The sequence below is a fragment of the Pseudorasbora parva genome, chromosome 20 (assembly GCF_024679245.1).
Source record: "Pseudorasbora parva isolate DD20220531a chromosome 20, ASM2467924v1, whole genome shotgun sequence".
Classification (NCBI taxonomy): domain Eukaryota; kingdom Metazoa; phylum Chordata; class Actinopteri; order Cypriniformes; family Gobionidae; genus Pseudorasbora; species Pseudorasbora parva.
In genome coordinates, this window is record NC_090191.1 from 30,582,663 (window position 1) to 30,602,388 (window position 19,726).

Sequence of the window (19,726 nt, forward strand, 5' to 3'; positions counted from 1 at the left end):
AGGCAACCTGAAGCATCCTGTGTGCCATGGCGAACAGACTTCTGCTCTGTGAGCGGTGTGTTCGTGGCTCTGCTGTTGCCCTCACAAATGGAGAGTGTGGGCTATCTCCGCTCATTTTAAAGGAAACAGAAGGAACACCTCCCAAGTGACTGCAGCTTGTGGAAGAAAAGCTCACTGAAAGATCACAAGACTTGCTTTTGCCAAGGTTAAATTTAGGGTTTGTAAAGAGTTCTATCGCTTTTTTCCTCTGCAAAATTCTTTAGTTAACAGCAGACTTTAGCAAGGGTTGCCTTGTGCCTGTCAGTGCAAAAGTAAAGTGTTCTCCTGAGATTGATGCTCACATGCTTAAGCAGAGTTTCTGAAGTCAATGGCAATTGCTAGAATCTGAGCCATCACTAGTCGGATAACAGGAGTGCCGACTGAAAGGATTTTGATTGAGTGGGGATTTCATGACGTGTTTGTACTTTGCATTGAAATGTATTTTTGCCTGCTATGTATTTAAATCAATAAATAAATGCCCCTGGGTGTTTTGTAGGCAGGCAGTTATATAAAAATAATAAAACATTAAAAAAAAATTCATCCAGGATATCAGTGTACTTGGCCACGTTTATCTTCCCCTTGATTGCAACCAGTCGTCCTGTCCCTGCAACTGAAAGACACCCCCACAGCATGATGCTGCCACCTCCATGCTTCACTGTTGGCACTGTATTTTTTTTCCACACATGCCGCATTGAATTAAGGCCAAAAAGTTATATCTTGGTCTCATCAGACCAAAGAATCTTATTTCTCACCATCTTGGAGTGGAGTCATCTCTGTTTTTTTTTAGCAATCTTTCATGTGTCTTGCATGAGGAGATGCTTCCGTCGGGCCACTCTGCTATAAAGTCCTACTGGTAGAGGCCTGCACTGCAGTGATGGTTGACTTTCTACAATGTTCTCCCATCTCCAGACTGCATCTCTGGAGCTCAGCCACAGTGATCTTTAGGTGAATCTTTACCTCTCACCAATGCTCTTCTCCCCCGATAGCTCAATTTGGCCGGATGGCCAGCTCTAAGAAGGGTTCTGGTCATCCCAAACGTCTTCCATTTAAGGATTATGGAGGCCACTGTGCTCTTGTGAACCTTAAGTGCCCCAGAATTTTTTTTGTAATTGTGGCCAGATCTGTGCCTTGCCACAATTCTGTCTCTGAGCTCTTCAGGCAGCTCCTTTGACCTCATGATTCTCATTTGCTCTGACATGCACTGTGAGCTGTAAGGTCTTATATAGACAGGTGTGTGTTTTTCCTAATCAAGTTCAATTGGTATAATCAAACAGCTGGACTCGAATGAAGGTGTAGAAACATCTCAAGGATGATAAGAAGAAATGGACAGCACCTGAGTTAAATATATGAGTGTCACAGCAAAGGGTTTTTTCTTAGGACTAGGTGATATTTCAGGTTTTCTTTTTTAATAAATCTGCAAAAATGTCAACAGTTGTGTTTTTCTGTCAATATGGGGTGCTTTATTGAGAAAAAAGAACTTAAATGATTTTAGCAAATGGCTGCAATATAACAAAGTGAAAAATTGAAAAGGGTCTGAATACTCTCCGTACCCACTGTATAAATGAGCTGTATATCTTTATAACAATTTATTACAGGATTAGTGATAGCATGAATTCAGAAACAATTGCATTGTTTTTCTTTTCTTTTTTAAATAAAGTTAGTTTAAAGAACTCTAAGCTGAAAGGATTCAAATTAAATAAAAAGATTAAAAGAAAAATTATCATTATGATTTGTTCAGTTTCACTTACTGACAAAAAAAAGTAGGTAGTAGTAGTTTTTTTTTTTTTGGGTAAATATTCTGATTGGCAAACTGTTAAAAAGTCTTATCAGTAATTAAGATGTAGTTTTGGGATACTACACATGAGTTTAAGTGAATTCATCCCAGAGTTTTTGAGAAAATATTCTACATCATCAGTCTTAATCTTTAGTCATATCACTGGCCTAATGCCAGGGCTTAAGATGAAGTTGTTTTGAACCAGAGGAAATTGCAGTTTCCATGGATGCTGGGTATAGAGTCCTGCCCACATTATGAAGCCACAGAGCTCCCGTTGTTATGGCTTCCTTCATCACCTTTTCTTATGTTTGCTGTTCGCTTAGCTTGCAGTAAGCCTGCTATCCTCTACTGTCTTGCCCTATAACTGTGTGATGCTTTAATATCAGGTGTTACAAATGAGCAGTGCTATTACAGTAACTTCATCCTTTTTCATTCCTATACTAAATAAAAAAATAAAAAAACACAAACTAAAAGCACTCTTATTATGCATAATACAGTGACCTTGATGTAAATTATGAAAAATAGCTGTTAACCATCAGTGTTCTTTGTAATTTAACCTTGACCACATTTAATCACTATCATTTATTGTGTAACCACACATACTGTCTCACATGACTGGCCTCTGTTGTTACAGTGTATGGCCACTAGGGGGATGTTTTGAGGTCCCATAGAGCACAATGCACGGTGCAGAATGTGCAGGCTTCCTTCTACTCCAAAATTAAAGAGTTCTTCTATTTTAAGACTACACAGTCTGCAACAAATTGTAATTGTAATGCAATATAGAAGTTTATAGAAGTATTATTATTATTTTTTTAGGGTGAGATAACAACTGTACAAATTGTGTCATGGCTTTGAACTGTAATTAAATCCAAATGATTGTGTGATACACAGATTAGCGTGTAATCCAATCAGGATTTAAAGAATATAATCCACTTTATTGATATTGAAATGAAAAGGAGAAAATTATACTGTTTTGTTCAGGGCTTAGGAATTTATAATCATGAAGTAACCTTAACCTAAAACCAATATTGTTAATATATTGATAAAAACTGATCTGCTTTAGGACTAATGAACTGCTGCTTGAGGTTAAAGTAGGACTCCTTTTGTATAATGATTTAGCCATTTTTTTTATTTTATTTTCCTTCTCTATCTGTAATCAGATACTCTCCTTTTATTCCTCTGTGCTAACGCTAACATACATGCTAATAGTCATCCCCTGTGGCTAATTTGTTTAGCTACAGTTGTGATAATGCCCATCTGCTTTGCCCGGTGATCTGTCGGACCATTCCATGCATCTCTCTAGGGGCTCGACCGGGGCTTCGCAGACCCTCATTCTTCCACTGTCCACACGCTACCATCCCAAACACTGCAGCCCTTCCTGGCCGAAACCCAATCCCAGCCAAATTAACCAGCCCTCGATTGGAGAGATTAGATAACCTTCTTGCTGAATAAGGCTTTGGCTCGTGTTTAGGGTTTTTGCTTTCTTCTGCCCCTTTACATTCTGTTCTCCACTTTTGTTCTAGAGGTTTTTTTTTTTCTTTTATGTTTGTGACCCTTGGCACACAGTACAAGAAACCCCAGAGAAAGTAAACGTGAAGCCAAAGGGAGCACTTTAAACTTCACAGAGACTCAGGGAGGGACTTTTTGAAGTGGTGCCACAAAATTATTTTAGACGTCTCTTGTGGTAAGATGATCTTGGGTTGACAGGATTTGTGGTCTAATGGGACTCCAGGCCATAAATGCAGAGATAAAGATGTTTATTCAGATAGGAATGGACATGATACCTCCTAAACTGTTTAGTGTCCAAACGGGAAGGGAAATTGCTCATTCATTCTTTCATAATGGGTTATCAGGTGTATAGTAATGTTTAACGACAGGTATAAAGACTTTAAGTTCTCACAGGGCCCTTTAGTGAGTGTGTTTGGTTGGAAGCAGTAACAGAGCCAGGTTTTTTTCATCGGGTGGCACAGAAATATTCATTATTTCAACATAAAAAGGAGTTTGACTATAAAGCACTAGACTGTTTTAGTGTCTACAATGCAACTGAATATGATTAATATGTACTTAATTGCTGTCAAGATAGTAGTGGATTAGATCATGACATACTGAGGGAATTTGACCATTTTTGTATTATTTTACACCACCAGGCATGTTAATAAAGGCGCTTGCATTATAAAGTTGAACTTGCCCAGTCAGCTTGGATCCGGTTCTCAAAAACCTTGTTCTCGGTTGTTGCATCTGCATCGATGAGACATGCAGATAACTAAGATTCAAAAATGATTCAACCTTCATTGAATTCTATTTCAAAGAACTCTTCAACAATTCTGAGTTGGACTGTAAGGTCTGTTTCAAAGACAAAAACTCTTTAAAAAAAAAAAGTAAATGCTGAATGTTGAATATTCTACTGTCAAAATAAATGAATTGCAACAGTTCTATCATACCTAAATTAAACTCAGTACAAAGGAAAAATGTCTGTTCTTTTGAATCCCCATGTGAAGGATGTGAATAAGGGTGGAAGTCAACAGCACATAAATGCCAGAATGTAAAATTTGTTATTTTATGCATTTAAATATTATCCATTTTGGTTTGTACTTTACAAATAAACACAACATTTGCACAAATCTTCTAGTACAAATTCACAGTGCTCACATTTATTTGTGCATTAAAAAATACATATCAGCTTGTGCCTTATATTGTGGTCTCGCATGTGGTCTCAATATTTAAGTCTATACATACAGGCATGTATAACAAATACATACAAACATGCACAGTTTTGACATCGCTTTAATCGCCCTTTTTGTTATTTCATGGCTTAATTGACAGAACCATGATGTTGAATGCTTGTAGTTTCTTTTGCTCTTTGTCTATGGCGAAGTGGTGTAGCCTACAGTGTGCCACATTTGTGTGCGATATTGAGGAGTGTGCGCCTTGAGCATGGTATAAGGGCTGACATGACAGGAAAGTTAGTTTTTCAAAGATTTACTGATTATACAAACACAGTTATTGTCAAGAAAAATATAGACAGAAACAGCTGTTGTGAGTGGGGTGGCCTAGCTTAGTCTCCGCCCCTGGTTAGATGATGTAGTCTGGAGGGAGGCTAGGGTTATAGCAAGACCAGAACAGAGTGTGAGTGTAAGCTTTTGCGTCAGCAAGAACAGATGTTCACATATAGTCATGAGACCCCCATCACGGTGGTCTAACTGTGTGAGAATGTTACAGCTCTCTGCTGAACCTGCAATTTATGGCACGTAACGTCACCTACAGCTGTCTAACACCTTAACAACCATTTCTCCTTCCCCTCTGCTTTACCTTGTTTTTTTTCGACGTTAATAACCTATATGGTCAAGTAACACAGTGCCTTTATTCTCTCTCTTTTCAGATTCGGGTAGACGGTCCTACCTATGGCGCTTTGCAGTACGAAACCATCCAGGTGGTCGACAATGGGCCGATCCTGAGAGACATGGCCTTTTCTGCTGATCAGCACTTCTTGTATGTGATGTCTGAGTCACAGGTGAGTCACTGCTGCCATTTGCGCAAAATGCATCAGGATTTACGCAGCACATCAAATCTGGGAAAGACTGAGAGATAAAATTATACTCGAATTTCTGTTTCACTTACTGTAATTACAGCCTGAGATGTGCGCTTGGACAGCCAAAGAGAGGATGGAAAATTTTGTATTATAAAAAGTGACAGGAGATGGATTGGTGGATTTAGATTTTCACAAAACGCGTGTCCAAAATACACACAATTTACACATTAGGATATGCCTGCTCAAAATGGCAGTATAATGGAGTAGATTTGGCTCTGTCCCTGATATCTTTAGCACTACTGAAGCTTGTAAATCTCGAATTCAGAAAAACACTGCATAAACTTAGTGCTGTAAAAGCGTCCTAAATCAGATACCAACTGTCATCAGGAGTTTACTTGTGCCTTTTCCTATTACCCAAAATAGCGTTTTATGCCACCTATGTCCAGGTCTACTCTTTTTATCATTTAGTGGAAAGGTGTTCATTATATGACAATTAGATGTTTTAAACATTGACCTCTGATGGGCTGTTTTCCACTCTTTTCTATAACTATCCAGAACACTCAATCTTATCTGCACTTGTCACCAGGCTTTCAGTTCTCTCGCTCTCTCTCTTTAATTATCCCAATATTAGTTTGAATACCAAGGCAAATTCAAGATGACATTTTTACCCACAAATCCTTTTACTTCAATACAGTGCTGCTGTAATGTCACATCTGAAAGTGGATAGTCAGGCAGTGTCATGATTTATAGCTCAGCTAAGGCTGTTGTCACACTTACCTTTGCTCTGCGAAATTTCACGACCGAAATCCAGTCATTTTAATAGGAATCGATGTGATCGGTAATTTTTAGGTCATGGCAAAAGATTTCCCCATTCAGATTTGTGACACTGATTCAAGTTGCAACTCACAAATTGACCAACAGGTTTGGTCTGGCTTGGTTAGAAAGTGACATCTCATTGTTTTTTGTCACTCTCACCAACTTTGTCACTCTCACCAAGACCATTTGAAAGTCTGGTTTTAAACTAGGCCATTATCATCTCAAGTCTTACGGGAAAGAAAAAATGTTTTCTTTGACGTGTATATATACCATAGTTGGACCTGTTGTGTTCTGCCAATGAATTATCTCACCCTGTTGCAATTAGCCTATTAGCCCACTTAGAAAGTTGTCGTCTGGTTTCTGTTTAGTCCCAAACATCAGGGGATCACATCTACTGGGGAATCATGCATATATTTAGAAGCTATTTAGTGAACATGCATTCTCTAATCCCACCTGTATATCTGCCCCACACCCCCACCCCCCAGCACACGTGCACAATGAAAGATTTATTCTAGTTTGCTTTAAAATTGAATGATCTGTGATGTAACACAGTGCTTCTTGCATCACTAGCCCCGCTGCTGAATCTACAGCACCACAGCAAACCAAATTATATTTTACCGGAGTTGTGATCTTGAATGAATATAATGTAAAATAATGGCACGATTGTGTTGTCCTGTCTGGACAGAAACAGAGTGCGAATCACAAACTCCCAGGTTGTCTGTTTGAATAATTCTGATGAATCTTTCACCAAAATAGTTTTGTGGTATAAAACAGCTTTGATAGTTTTAATATATTTGCACAGATTCAGATCACATTCAGACTCTGTTTTAATTTTTGTGTTTACGCTTTCATTTGTTTTTCTGTGAATAACAGAGACTTGCCTTTTTTTTGTCTGTCGCGCTCTGTCTGTCTATCCCACTCTCACAGTTTGTCTTCAGCACTGTGGTTGAGAGATGTCCATATTAATATTTATGACTGTTAATAAAATGCAGAAATTCTCATGACTGTTTTTGCGGTCGAGCCTGGTGCATCTGCTCCACGCTTGCGCCCACACACACACACACACACACACACACACACACACACACACACACACACACACACACACAAAAGATACTGTACCACTTATCACATGAACTCTTTTCATGTACCTCAAACTTTCACACACACAAACTTTTGTGTGTGCGTGTGTCACCTTTGTGAGGTGGTCATGTGGTCTTTGTGTTATAAAGCTCAGAGGCTGCTTGGAAATGCCACATGATACATTTGTGACTGCTCTTTTTGTATTAAGTGTACATACAGAAAAAATTGTAGGTTTAGTAAGCTGGAACATAAATTGATGTATATCATTTTTGTATTATTTGCCTACATCCCAAATGTAGTGTATGACAGAACAATCATGAGCACACACCATCATATAAATTCCCTGCGGGTGAGCGGAGAAGAAAAACAAGAACAGTAGGTCGATAATCTCCTGCTGGTCCAGCCTTAAAGACACAGAGTGAAAGAGATGGAAAGAGGGAATGATAGTGTTTGGGAGCTGAGGAGGTCTGGGTTATGTGTGTGATTAATGGCTGATTGATTGAACAGAGCTCAAGTTGTGCTGGGGTTCGAGAGCCCATATTCCCCCCTACTGAGTCATTGCTGAGGTCAACTGAGACTACAACACTGGTCACAGTTCCTATGAATCCAGGTCTGTTGATGTCCAGGTTATATTGTATGAGGCGTCTGATACATGAAGTCCACTACAGTGGCATGTTCTTATATTAAGCCATTTTAATCACCATTTGTCACCTTTGACCCCTGCCTCTAATGTATATCTTCTGTATATTCCACAGTCAACTGTCTGTAATTCAAACGTAGTAAATAATTGTTTATAATTCCTGGTGAAAAACGACATTACCCATGATTCTGAAAAGAAATCTCCACCAATCAAAGATTCGAAAGCACACTCTTTTAGCACACATCCACTGAGACAGAGGCTCCTACGCTCTCCAACGACTTAAATGTTTGTGTATATTTGTGTATCTACAGTATGTATGTTTTGTGCACACACATTTTTTTTTTTAAATGTTATTTTTACATATGCAGAATCAACATCTTGAAACAACTTGTTTTTAATACTTTGGTTTATATTCTAGCTGGTATGAATCATGGTTTATAAAACTTTAATAGAGACTTTTTAAAAATCTCTATGGCAAAAAATATTCTGAAACCAATCCCACCGAAAAAGTGGGCTGGCACTGTTGGATACTATTGTGGCTTTTGATGAATAAATCCAATATTACAAACAAAAGTGGTGCATTAAGTACAGCATTAAGAAATTATATTCTTGTTTTAAACTAAAAATAGATGCTTGTTTGTACAGTGTATATAATTAATGCAGAAAGGTGACACAATTGAATAGATGATGAATTCCAAACTGTTTTATTTATTTATTTATTTTTACTATAAATCATAAGGAGACTTAATTTTAACAATATAGCACTTTTACCTTTGCTGATCACTTTTTTTGTTGTTGTTGCTTCTTCTCTGTCGCTCTTTCTCTCTTCTTTTCTTACTTTCTCTTTCTAATTAATCCCCTGATTATCCCTCTAATTAAATCTGGCTACTTCCCTGTATCATTTTAAACAGCAAGATAAATGTGTCTTTTTAAGGAAAGGGGCCAGACTGTCTGTTGAGAGTGATGCAGATTACAGTTATCAGAGCTTGCAGCTAATTATTGTGCTTGGCTTTTTGTCCACGTTTGTCATCCTTTCTTCTAGGGCTAAGTGTTTTTTATTGTAACTTTAGACAATGTCAGCGTCAGATGCGTGTGTGTGTGGTCAGAGGGACAGCTGTGCGCGCTAATGACAGAGGCCTCAGCTATAGTTCCTCCTGCATTAAACGAATGACAGTGAGGTTCAGAGCTCAATGGAGTTACACAAATTACTGGTCTTGGCACATTAAAGCCTTTTGTTGTCTAAGTACCATCCAAATGGAAGTTGTGTTCTTCTCACCCACAGTTTACTGTCATTTTACACTGGATTTTCAGATCAGTCTTTTGTGCAAAACCCGTCAGAGGTGAGCACGTACGCCTGGGCTTTGTCCTGCCCTAGAACGTTCTGTCTGCAATTTAAGACGAGTGTTGCTTCAATGGCTTCATTTGAATCTGAAGAATCAATGCTCGTTTTCTCTGTTTTCAGGGAAATTAAATTGATTTTATGTCTCTGTGTGTGTTTCATAACAGCTATGTCACAAAGCAGGCTGGAGACGGTGGCTTCTCTACACTCTCATGCTTGCAGCATATCCATAATTCATGTAGGGCAAGTTGAAACTGCAGGTAGTATAAGTGTTAATAATTTAAGTGTGTCTCACACCAGCCAAACAGCTCAAAGTCAAACTCTTTCGTCGCAGATCAGCTGTGGGCATTCATAGGTGGGATAAGGCATCTGCCACCTCATCAGAACAGATTTAATAAAGACGACCTTTAATTTCAATTACGAGCTGCCATTTAACGGCGGTCCCATATGTGACGTTCTTTGCCAATCCTCCGGTGTGACATCCGCATCTTGAGAACGTTTCGTTGTGTTATTGCTGTGGCCTACTTACACTGCAGGCCATTGTGTTTAAGTGAATAGAGGTACTCCATGATGTCTGAGTGCATTTGGCAAACTTTCGTGGGGATTTTAGTCATCGGGAGCAAAGAAGTTTCTCCTGAAATGCTGATTGTAATTAAAGGAGTTTTTTCAATGAAAACTCATGTCGGTTTGCAAGCTCATATATAGAACACCAGTATGTGTAACTATACTGTATTTGAGGGATAAAGTTAAGTTTTTGTTTTTTGACATCTCCTTTTGGTGTTTCCTCCATTTTGTGTCATAGCCATAATTACCATACTATCATTATCATACATGTAAAAATTACCATAGTAATGAGCTTCGACTATAGACTATAAAAATAAAAATAAATGGATGACGCACCTTCAATTTCTTGCATTGTAGAAAAGTGAAGCCGCCAATAGAGGGAATGCATCGACGTCTCTTTCTAGCCATAACACACCCCCTCAGCCGGGGCTGAGTGGCAGAAGACTGGATTTAATAGAGGAAAACACGAGTAGAGCAAACAATCCTTACAACTTACCAAAGATTCAGTGATCTATGGATAATGACATGCAGCCAGGAATCGTGTTTTCCTGAAATTTTTATGAGCCTGATTTCGACATGAATAACTCACATTTTTCGAGTGAACCCCGCATGTAATTGCGGATGGGTCAGTGTTTTGAAGCGTGTAGTGGTGGTAATATACTTTATATTCACTAAAAGCTGTCACTCATTCAATAAACGCAATCTCACAAAGTTCCGCTGTAAAGTTGGTATACAATGAATCTCTTATTTTCACAATGTCTGCACTTACAGAGGATTGATGCGTGTGGTAACTGAACTCAGCACCTGGACAAACACTCAATCGATGAGTGAGTCCAAATTCAACACCTGTGATTGGCCAACTGCGATGTAGAAGTTTACAAATATGTCTGTGATTGGCTACATTACTCACCAAAGAGAAAACACGTTGGAAATGTAATTATTTGACGAGTGCAAATAAAGATACACACTGGATCTTTTGCTAGCTCCTTTTCGCTAATATGTTATTATTACAAATTCTTACCGAAGATTACAGATCACAAACAAGCAGTTATGGGCAGCTTTTCACTCTTAAAACAGAAGCAGCAACAGGTGGCAGTGGTTTAAGTGAGAAAATTACAAGTGAGAAAATCAAGTCCATCTCTAGTCCGGAACAGCGATGTCCATGGGGTCCGTGGTCAAGCCTCCCCTACACCCCTTCTGGCGCTGAGCCTGGTTTTGTGTGTTTTCGCTGCATTCGCGCTGTAAACCAAAGCTGCCTCAGTCTTTTGGCCACTCGTCGCTCCAGCTGACGATGACTTCACGTGCATTCCCTCTATATCCTGATATGGCACTGACAACTTGTGCTGATTCGGGACCCGAGTGTACACAGTAGAGTGTGTGAAGTGAAGCCACGGTATTAAGGCCCCGCCCACACTCATGCAGAATAGGTTAGCACAGTTTAAGTCGGTGGGAAATAAACTGTTAATGTATAAAATAGTCATAGCTCCAATCTTCTCCTGAAAATCCTGAAAAGTCTGTTGGTGCCTCAGTGAGTACTCCACTCAGAGAAGCTGTCAATCTCATCTGTCAATCATGCCGTCACACCCCCGATTTAATAGCATCATATAACTAAAACCAAACTTATTTAAAATACGAACACTTAAACTTGCATCAGTGTCATAAAAACTACCTAAAAAGACACACCCTATCTTTGTAAAAAATATGTTTGAAGTGTAAATTAATTCTTTATTTTATCTTGCATACCATTCGATTACATAGAGAGGGCGAGGTTTATGACCTATACTGGGACCAACTACCTGGGGGCAATCAAAACATTTTGGCTTCACTTTTCAGGACTTGGGCGGCACACTTGGCTTTGACTAGTTGAACTTAAACATTTTGATTTTTCTGTCATCAATTAAGATGCTGCATGTGTATCCATTGTTGCATTGAGCCATATCAAACAAATCAATTCCGAGTCTGAAGACGCCAAGTTGCCATCTCGTAATTACAGTAATTCAGACTCAGCATAAACGCAGCGCTTGTAAGACATTTGCTTGGTTGATTTTTCTAATGCGTGTAAACAAAGCTGTGTTGTTCTCAACATGACTCATTTGAGCAGCCCAACAGTGCAACATTGGCTCAACATTGCTGTCAGTTTGGCCGACCAATGGAAGATCAGGAGTGTTCAATAAATGGTGCACGTAGCACAAATATCACTCGCATCACTTTTTAAATTCAATAGCATCCCTATTTAGAAGCAAGAGCAATAAAAGTTGAGAAAGTCAGTGTTGTTAGTTCATCGTGTGTGCGTGCATGCATGCATGTGCGCGTGTGTGTGTTTGCGTATGGCTACTCTGATCTGTTTTCTATAGTGCGTTTAGTGATGTGGTTCTTGGTTTTGGTGCCTGTAGGCCTAATGATGTCGTCTGGACAGAATCAGCTCTGATATGTTTGTGTGACGGCCGGGAGTGGAGTATCAAGCCCTGAATGTAAATCCAGTTAGCACACAGAGTGGCTGGGTTCACAGCGCACATAATTGCATTTTCCGTCTGTGAAACCCCCAGGGCATGGAAGGGCACAGCCTGTTTAACCATGACTATGACCAGCTACCAGACCTGAGCACCCCCTGCGGTTCTGGGGATAGATGCATGTCAGATTTCGACCAAATGTCTAATGAAAGATAGAAAAAAAAAATCCACTTTTTTGGGGACCCACTTGATGGGACTGAATAGTGTACTGTCAGAAGTTTAGGATTATGATTAATCTAGCATTTAAAAAAAAGCTTTAGACTTTTCTATATACAGTTTAATATAAATAAATTACCACAAGTAGACCATTCTTGACTTCCAGAACAGTATAAACACAAAGCGATCCAATATCTGATCAATTGCTTTATGAAAAATAGACAACAATATGAGGTACTCACTATGATATAAATGTGTTTGTCTGTCAGTGTATGTAAACTGCAAATGGATTCAACATTTTCGTATAAATATTTGATTTTGTGTGTTAATGAGACATTGTAATTAAGTTGGCAACAGCTCAGTGCTGCTGTCTGTTACTGTGAGAGAGGAGAACATCGCAGCTCATATTACCAGTGTTCATCTTCCACAGACAAGCGCCATATACACGTATGAATGCACTTTTCATGACCCCCTCTGAGGCCCAAATGACAACAATATTTCTCGTCAGCCAGGCTGTGTGCGCGTGCACATGTTTGCAGTGAAATTCATTTAAGATGGACATTGATGGATTCATTTCATAAATCGGTTATGATGAGATGTTGTCATCTGTCTTCTGCTTCACTGGTGGTTAAACATCCAAAAATGGGCCAAATCCGAAAGAGAGGGATACGTGTGCTTGTGTCTTTACTTGTGTGGTTGTGTTAGTGTGTGGCTGAGGGAAGATTTTATACAAGTGTGTACTTGTGTTAGCTGCAGTTTGAGTTTTAACGTTTTATTTTATTCATTCTTTTTTATTTTATTCTGTCTTATCTCTAGCAATAATAGTGATTCTCTGGGATTGGCTGAAGCTCAGCTAATGTTTGATCATCAGGTAATTGGCTGGGTCGGGCTTAAAGCGATGTATAGTAGATATTGTTCTCTCACAGGACAACAAATGTCACTTCTTCCCTGAAGCCTGTTGATTCTGTGACTCATCGGTTTTTGCAAAGACGCCATTATGCCGCTGATAAGGGCGACTGCCTCACACACAATCGCACATGTTTGTTTTTGATCATGGTGGATGGTTCCATTGTTTTTATTATGAGATGACATTTTCTATCCCCTAACTATAAACCCTACACTCACAAAAACATTGTTTCGGATCGCTAATTTCACGTGATTTCAGCAGTTTGACATTTTGACACGCGATCCGAATCATGAATCAATCCACTGATTCATTACCATTTGAATCTTTATTTGAGGATTGAAAACAAATGCAAAAGAGAAGACAATGCTGAATAAAGTCATAGTTTTTGTTATTTTTGGACCAAAATGTATTTTCGATGCTTTAAGATTCTAATGAACTAACTGATGTCACATATGGACTATGATAAGGTAATGATGTTTTTATTACCTTTCTGGACATGGACAGTATAGTGTGCATACACTTGGATACGCTCTCGGACTAAATATAAAATATCTTAAACTATGTTCTGAAGATGAACGGAGGTCTTACGGTTGTGGGTGACATTAGGGTGAGTCATTAATGACATCAATTTCATTTTTGGGTGAATTAACCCTTTAAGAATTACACTATTCTGAGAGAGTTACCAAGGTAGTGTCCTGAATCCTAAGTGTATATTTAATGGTTTTATGTCAAAAGTCAGGACACGTTAATCCATAAATGCACAGCTGACTTTAAATAAAATGTATTTAATAATTAAAGTTAGTTCACCTAAAAATGATAATTGTCATTAATTACTCAACGTCATGTCGTTCCAAACCGTAAGACTTTAGTTTATCTTCAGAACTCAAATTACAATATTTTTAATGAGCTTAATGAAAATTAAAATTTCATTTTTGGGAAAACTAACCCTTTATGATGGTAAGTAAATACTGAACCAAAACTAAATGTACTGTACTGTATACATAGTCTAGTATATATGCTGTCTATCAAACCTGGTGTCCAACGTAGCTGTTTTAGGTGAGTTCAAATGTAAATAGGTTTTGAAATATTCAGTCACCTTTCATGTTAAGGTAGGGACACACTAAACCGATGCCAAAGAACTAGTGCTGATGAAAACTGACTGTCCCCTCAAGTCACCTGCGATACAAAAATCTGTACTTGAATACACCGAAAGGACTACAGGTGACCGTCAACTAGCATGCGCATTCTGCGCCTGCGTGTAAAGGAGGAAACTGTCTATTTAAGATATATTCGTCATTTAAAGAAGGAAAGCGAAACTAAGACTGCAGGTATGCGAACCATAAACAAAGCAGCGCTTGCTTACCGTTTTGAATATCAATCCCACTTGAATATCGATCAATTCTCTTGAATCGGCCAAAATACCCCTGACAGGGTCTGACTACACTGTAAAAAATAAAAACAGAAGATATAAAGAGGTAATTTTCTGCCAGCACATTATCCAGTAATTTTACGAACATTTCCGTTAGCCCAGAAAACACAAACTAATGCATTGTGTAATTCAAAATACAGGTACAAAAAAAAAAAATACAGAAAATTCTATATACAGTACATTGTACCCTATTTTTGTGGACTTTTTTTACAGTGTAGAGCCAAAGGTACGGAACACACCGGAAAAACTAAGTTGGCCGATGATCAAAAACGACCCGGCGTCCGACTGTCAGCTCGGTGTGTCCCTGGCTTAAGTTCAGCATCTGTCTGCCTTGAACTTTCATGGATGTACAAAAGAACTAGAAATGACTCTCAGTGAGTCAGAGGAAGTTTGTTAATGCCAGCAGAGGAACGTTGAGCTACAGATGAGCCCAGTGGATTAGACTCCATAATAAACCACAGCTCAGCTCCACGATGACTGAGAAACTCTGCCAGTCAGCCAGGTCTGTGGGATTTACTGACGGATTTCATGAGGAGAGAGAAATGGAAGAGGACTTTATTTGATTAGGTTAGTAGGGTGATTAAAGTAGGCTTGATGAACAGTTATTACAAAACCGGCATTGATAAGCCTGCATGCTTTTAATTTGACACGCAGAGTGTCAGTCTTTAGACGAGCAGAAAACATTCAGGTGGAGTGTGACAACTATTGTGGAATTATATTTACATGCATACTCGCACAGGCTCACTTTAAGCGCTTGGAGCAAGCCTAAGTGTGATGCTTTAAAATGCTGCCTCCGTTAGCAGCTCGTTTTTGGAAACCGAGCGAGAGATGTTAAAGGCTGCATTAATCTGTTGGGCAGTGTCATTTGTCAGTTTGCCTCATTATCTGCTGGTCTCAATCCTCTTACAGAGCTCTCAGATAAATGACTAATAATCTAACGGATTTATGACATAATGAGATTCCGAAGTCAGCGCCACTCCTTTTCCAGCTCATGAGGACAGCGGGAAGTCCTCTTTCTGGACACATTTGTCTTCCTCCTCCTCCTGTTGTCTCCGTCTCTCTCTATCGCCGCGGGGAGTGTGTTAAAGTGCGCTCTGTTGTGGGCCACAGAGACGAAATGCAGAATTAACAGTAATGTATTAGCCATGGCAGTGTGCGCACATCCACTCTACACCAGTGGAGTGCGCTATTCATAGACTCACTCAATGCATCTAACAGGAAGTGTGTGGCATATTAAAGTCCCAGTGAACCGGAAGTTGCAGCTGATTTTATTTCAGTGCTGTGATGTATTTCCAAGTGAAACGGAATATTGAATATAGGGCAGGGATTTTACTTCAGCGCTCCTCTTCTACATCTCACGCTTATAGCAGACTAACTGATGGAGGGGAGGGGTTAAGGATATTTAAACCCAAGCCGTCAAACTGACATCATCTTATTAGGAAGGCCATTCCAGACCGGAAGTTCCTTTTCAGATTTTGATTAAAGATTAGCACGACAAACAATTATCTCTCTGTATTAACTTGCATGGATTCATTGTTCACCTAAAACCAGTTATGTTTGCTAACAAGGTAAATGTAGGCCTATACTACCTAGGAAGAATTACATTTTTCCTTGTTTGATTTTGAATTTTTAAATTGGATTCAAATTTATTAGTTTCTGATCCATTTGGAACTTTACAATTATAAAAAAAAAAAAAAAAAAAAAAAAAAATATGATCAACAGCACCCAAATGAGTAGTTTAATTGCTATTTATTTTGCACATGATTTTTCACATCTTTTTGCATGATTCATTGCATGTTTCAAATGAATCATTTGTTTTTTAATCAGTAACACTGTGTTTTTGGTTCACTAAAAATAACTCTTTAATAAGAGTAATTTATTATTATTATTTTTATTATTATTATTAATGATGACCATGATTATGATGATGATGTTGTTGTTGATGATAACCATTGTTTTATTTTAAATTATTTAAGTTATTTTGGCTTTTGTACTTTTAGTGATAATGGCTATTTGAGACAAAAAATTGAGGATAAGATGGTGATCATTTTGTTTTTTGTCTACTAAAATAAGTATAATCATAATTTTAAGTTGAGAAAAATGCAAGTGATCACGCCGGCACCTCCGTGTCATGCAGAAATGTGCGCTATACTTTAGCTGCCTTCAACACCTAATAATTGCTATTAATAATAATAGCTCCTAACTTAAATGTTTCAAATGATGAGCTATGTTTGAGGTTGATGGATGATAGGGAAGCATTTAGATTTCCTGACTGACATACTGTAATTACAAAAAAGAACCTGCTATCCTGTTGTGTTTTTATTAATTTTTTTTATTTTTTTGTGCGACTAGCCAACTAATAAAATCTTGTTCGACTAAGCCTATAAGGGGCAGCCCTAATATCTAGAAATGTGAATATAATAGAAACTTTGCGGCGGCGTCTTGATTTGTGACATTAATGATCCTGAAAAAAACTAGCAACACCATACAAACCACTCAGAACACCTTAGAAACAGTATTTCAATGTCCTGACAAACACATGAGCATTGTGGTGGCGGGTTTCGCAAAGGTAGGCACTGCTCGCATATTCTTTAGAAAATGTGAAAATCTCATATTATCAAGTATTATTATTAAGAGAGAGGTGTGCAGACAGATGGCTATTCTGCTCTAAAAATAGCCTGCTGTTCACATCATGTGATGATGGGGTTTATCCCTAGCTGAATGATGTATGAATACATGCACGTATACATACTTACACATGAGATTATACATTTCATCTGTAGGTTGCTCTCTCATTAAATTCAGAGATCATGTGTGCCTGTTGCATACAGATCTGATGCTTTGTGAAAGCTCTTGCCTTCACTGTCTATGATTTCACCACACACACACACACATATAGAGCGGGAGACAGACGTTTCCACAAGTCTCTTTCATAAATAGGAAGGAAACCCTTCGTATTAGAGTGGAGAATTTCACGGGCGACTCCTAAACCCTTATCATTTTCTAAAGGTAATGAGAGTCGATCTCCCTCTCTGCTCACTAAGGCCTAACCTGCAGTCTCTCAGGCCCCCTATGCCAAGGCAGGCGCTCTATCACAATGCCTGATAATTTACCTCTTCATAGCTGTGAAATGGAGGAAGAGAATTCAGGTGTGCAGCCGAGGAGTGACGGGGGGCTTTGTGGCGGCACCGAGACCAGCTGACAGGCATCATGTGTGCGTGACAAGAGAGAAATGACTTTTCTCCTGGATTTAGAACCCCAGACGCAGCAGCGAGATCGAGCCATCTGGAGCACTCTTCCAAAGGATGCCCTCTTTCAGTCGCAACCTCTTGGTCTCTCCTTTTTACCCACTGCTTTTTTTTCTCTCATGCTCTTTATCTTTCTCTAATAGCTGTAAATGTAACTATCCCTTTAAAGCCATTCAGAGGACTGCATTTTCTTTCTCTCATTCTGTTGGAAAAGTCTCTATTCACTGTAAATCCCAGTCAAAATATTCCTGCAAACGCCTCTGGGATGGAGAAATCAGTGCATTAGATTCAGTTCAAATGGATGTGCTTTTAGACAGCGGAGTCTATTGAGAGAGATTTCACATCATCTTGTCTAAAAGGGCCTGTTTAAGACTAATGCAGCATGTTTTTTCTCTAATTGTAATAAAAGGACATAACGTGATGTAATTGCTAGGATGATTATTAATAAATGTTTTTTAGGATGAGAGTGTTTACATTCATCTTTTGTCTGCCAATTAAAGGAATAGTTCACCCACAAATAAAAATTATTTCATCAATTATTTACCCTAATGTTGTTCCAAACCCGTAGGGCTTTCGTTCTTCGAAACACAAATGAAGATTTTTTTAATTTATTTTTTATGAAACCAGAAAGATCTCTGTTCCTTCATTGAAAGTCCATTCCACCAATTTTCGCTTCCAGAATGGCATAGAGGCACTGTTAATGTAATCCATATAAATCGAGCCGTTTAATCCAAGTCTTCTGAAAAGACACAATCGCTTTATATGATGATCAGATTTAATATTTAGGCTTTTATTCACGTACATTAAAGATTAACTAAAGTATTATTTGGAGCAATATGTGAGTATTTATGAAATGAATAGTATTAATGTATTATTTTTTTAAATTTTATTTTTTAGGTTAACTATCCCTTTAATTCACAAATGAGCTTTGTTGATTACAAAATGGTAAAAACAATTAATTACGAAAGGTTTGCCCCGTATATTATGACAGCTGATAGGCAGAACTTGGGTGGACTATCCCTTTAACCAACGTTTAGTTAGGTTTCCCATCTTGTTCTGCAGCGTCTCTCCAGTTCTCAAGTGTTAATTGGCTGTAAGCGGTAAGATGCTTTAGCTGGAGTTGACATCCCAGGATGAGCTCTCTTGGCAGTTACATCACAGATTTCCAAAATTGCCTATTTTTACAAAAATGTTGCCTATTTTGTGTCTTCCAAGCTCCCAGTCTCTCTGGTGAGGTGGGCATGTCCTTTTATTTATGTAATTTTCATTGTACCAAATACCCAAATTCATGTTAGTGGCCAGTAGTAGCTATACTGCTATACTTCGCTCTCAAATCTGATTGAAATGGGGAGAAAAGGCCCATTCCACTGTTGTGAGGCCAGTAATGTCATCTGTCATTTACCCAGCCTGACCGCTCTGGACCTATCAGCTGTCATCTAAGCTGTGAAAGACAGTAGTCATCCACCAGTGACAAGTTATCAATCAAAGCAATAGAAAGCTGAGGCCTCCGGGCCGTAGCCATGGAGACAGCGATGGCAGAGGGTCCTCAACCTTCACAGCTCTTACGTACTATGTGTATTTCAGTGCCGATTTCTCCTTTGACTCGACTCAGTTCGTTAGGTTTCCCATCTTGTTCTGCAGCGTCTCTCCAGTTCTCAAGTGTTAATTGGCTGTAAGCGGTAAGATGCTTTA

At 38.7% G+C, this 19,726-nt stretch overlaps 1 protein-coding gene across 3 annotated transcripts in view; it reads left to right on the forward strand.

The window, feature by feature from the left end:
* plxna4 (plexin A4) overlaps positions 1-19,726 on the forward strand; it is a 253,890-nt gene that overhangs the window by 136,970 nt on the left and 97,194 nt on the right. For all 3 annotated transcript variants that reach the window (XM_067428258.1, XM_067428256.1, XM_067428259.1), the window contains one exon: positions 5,193-5,324. In XM_067428258.1, the coding sequence (XP_067284359.1) occupies positions 5,193-5,324 (132 nt within the window). The remainder of the gene's footprint in view (positions 1-5,192; positions 5,325-19,726) is intronic.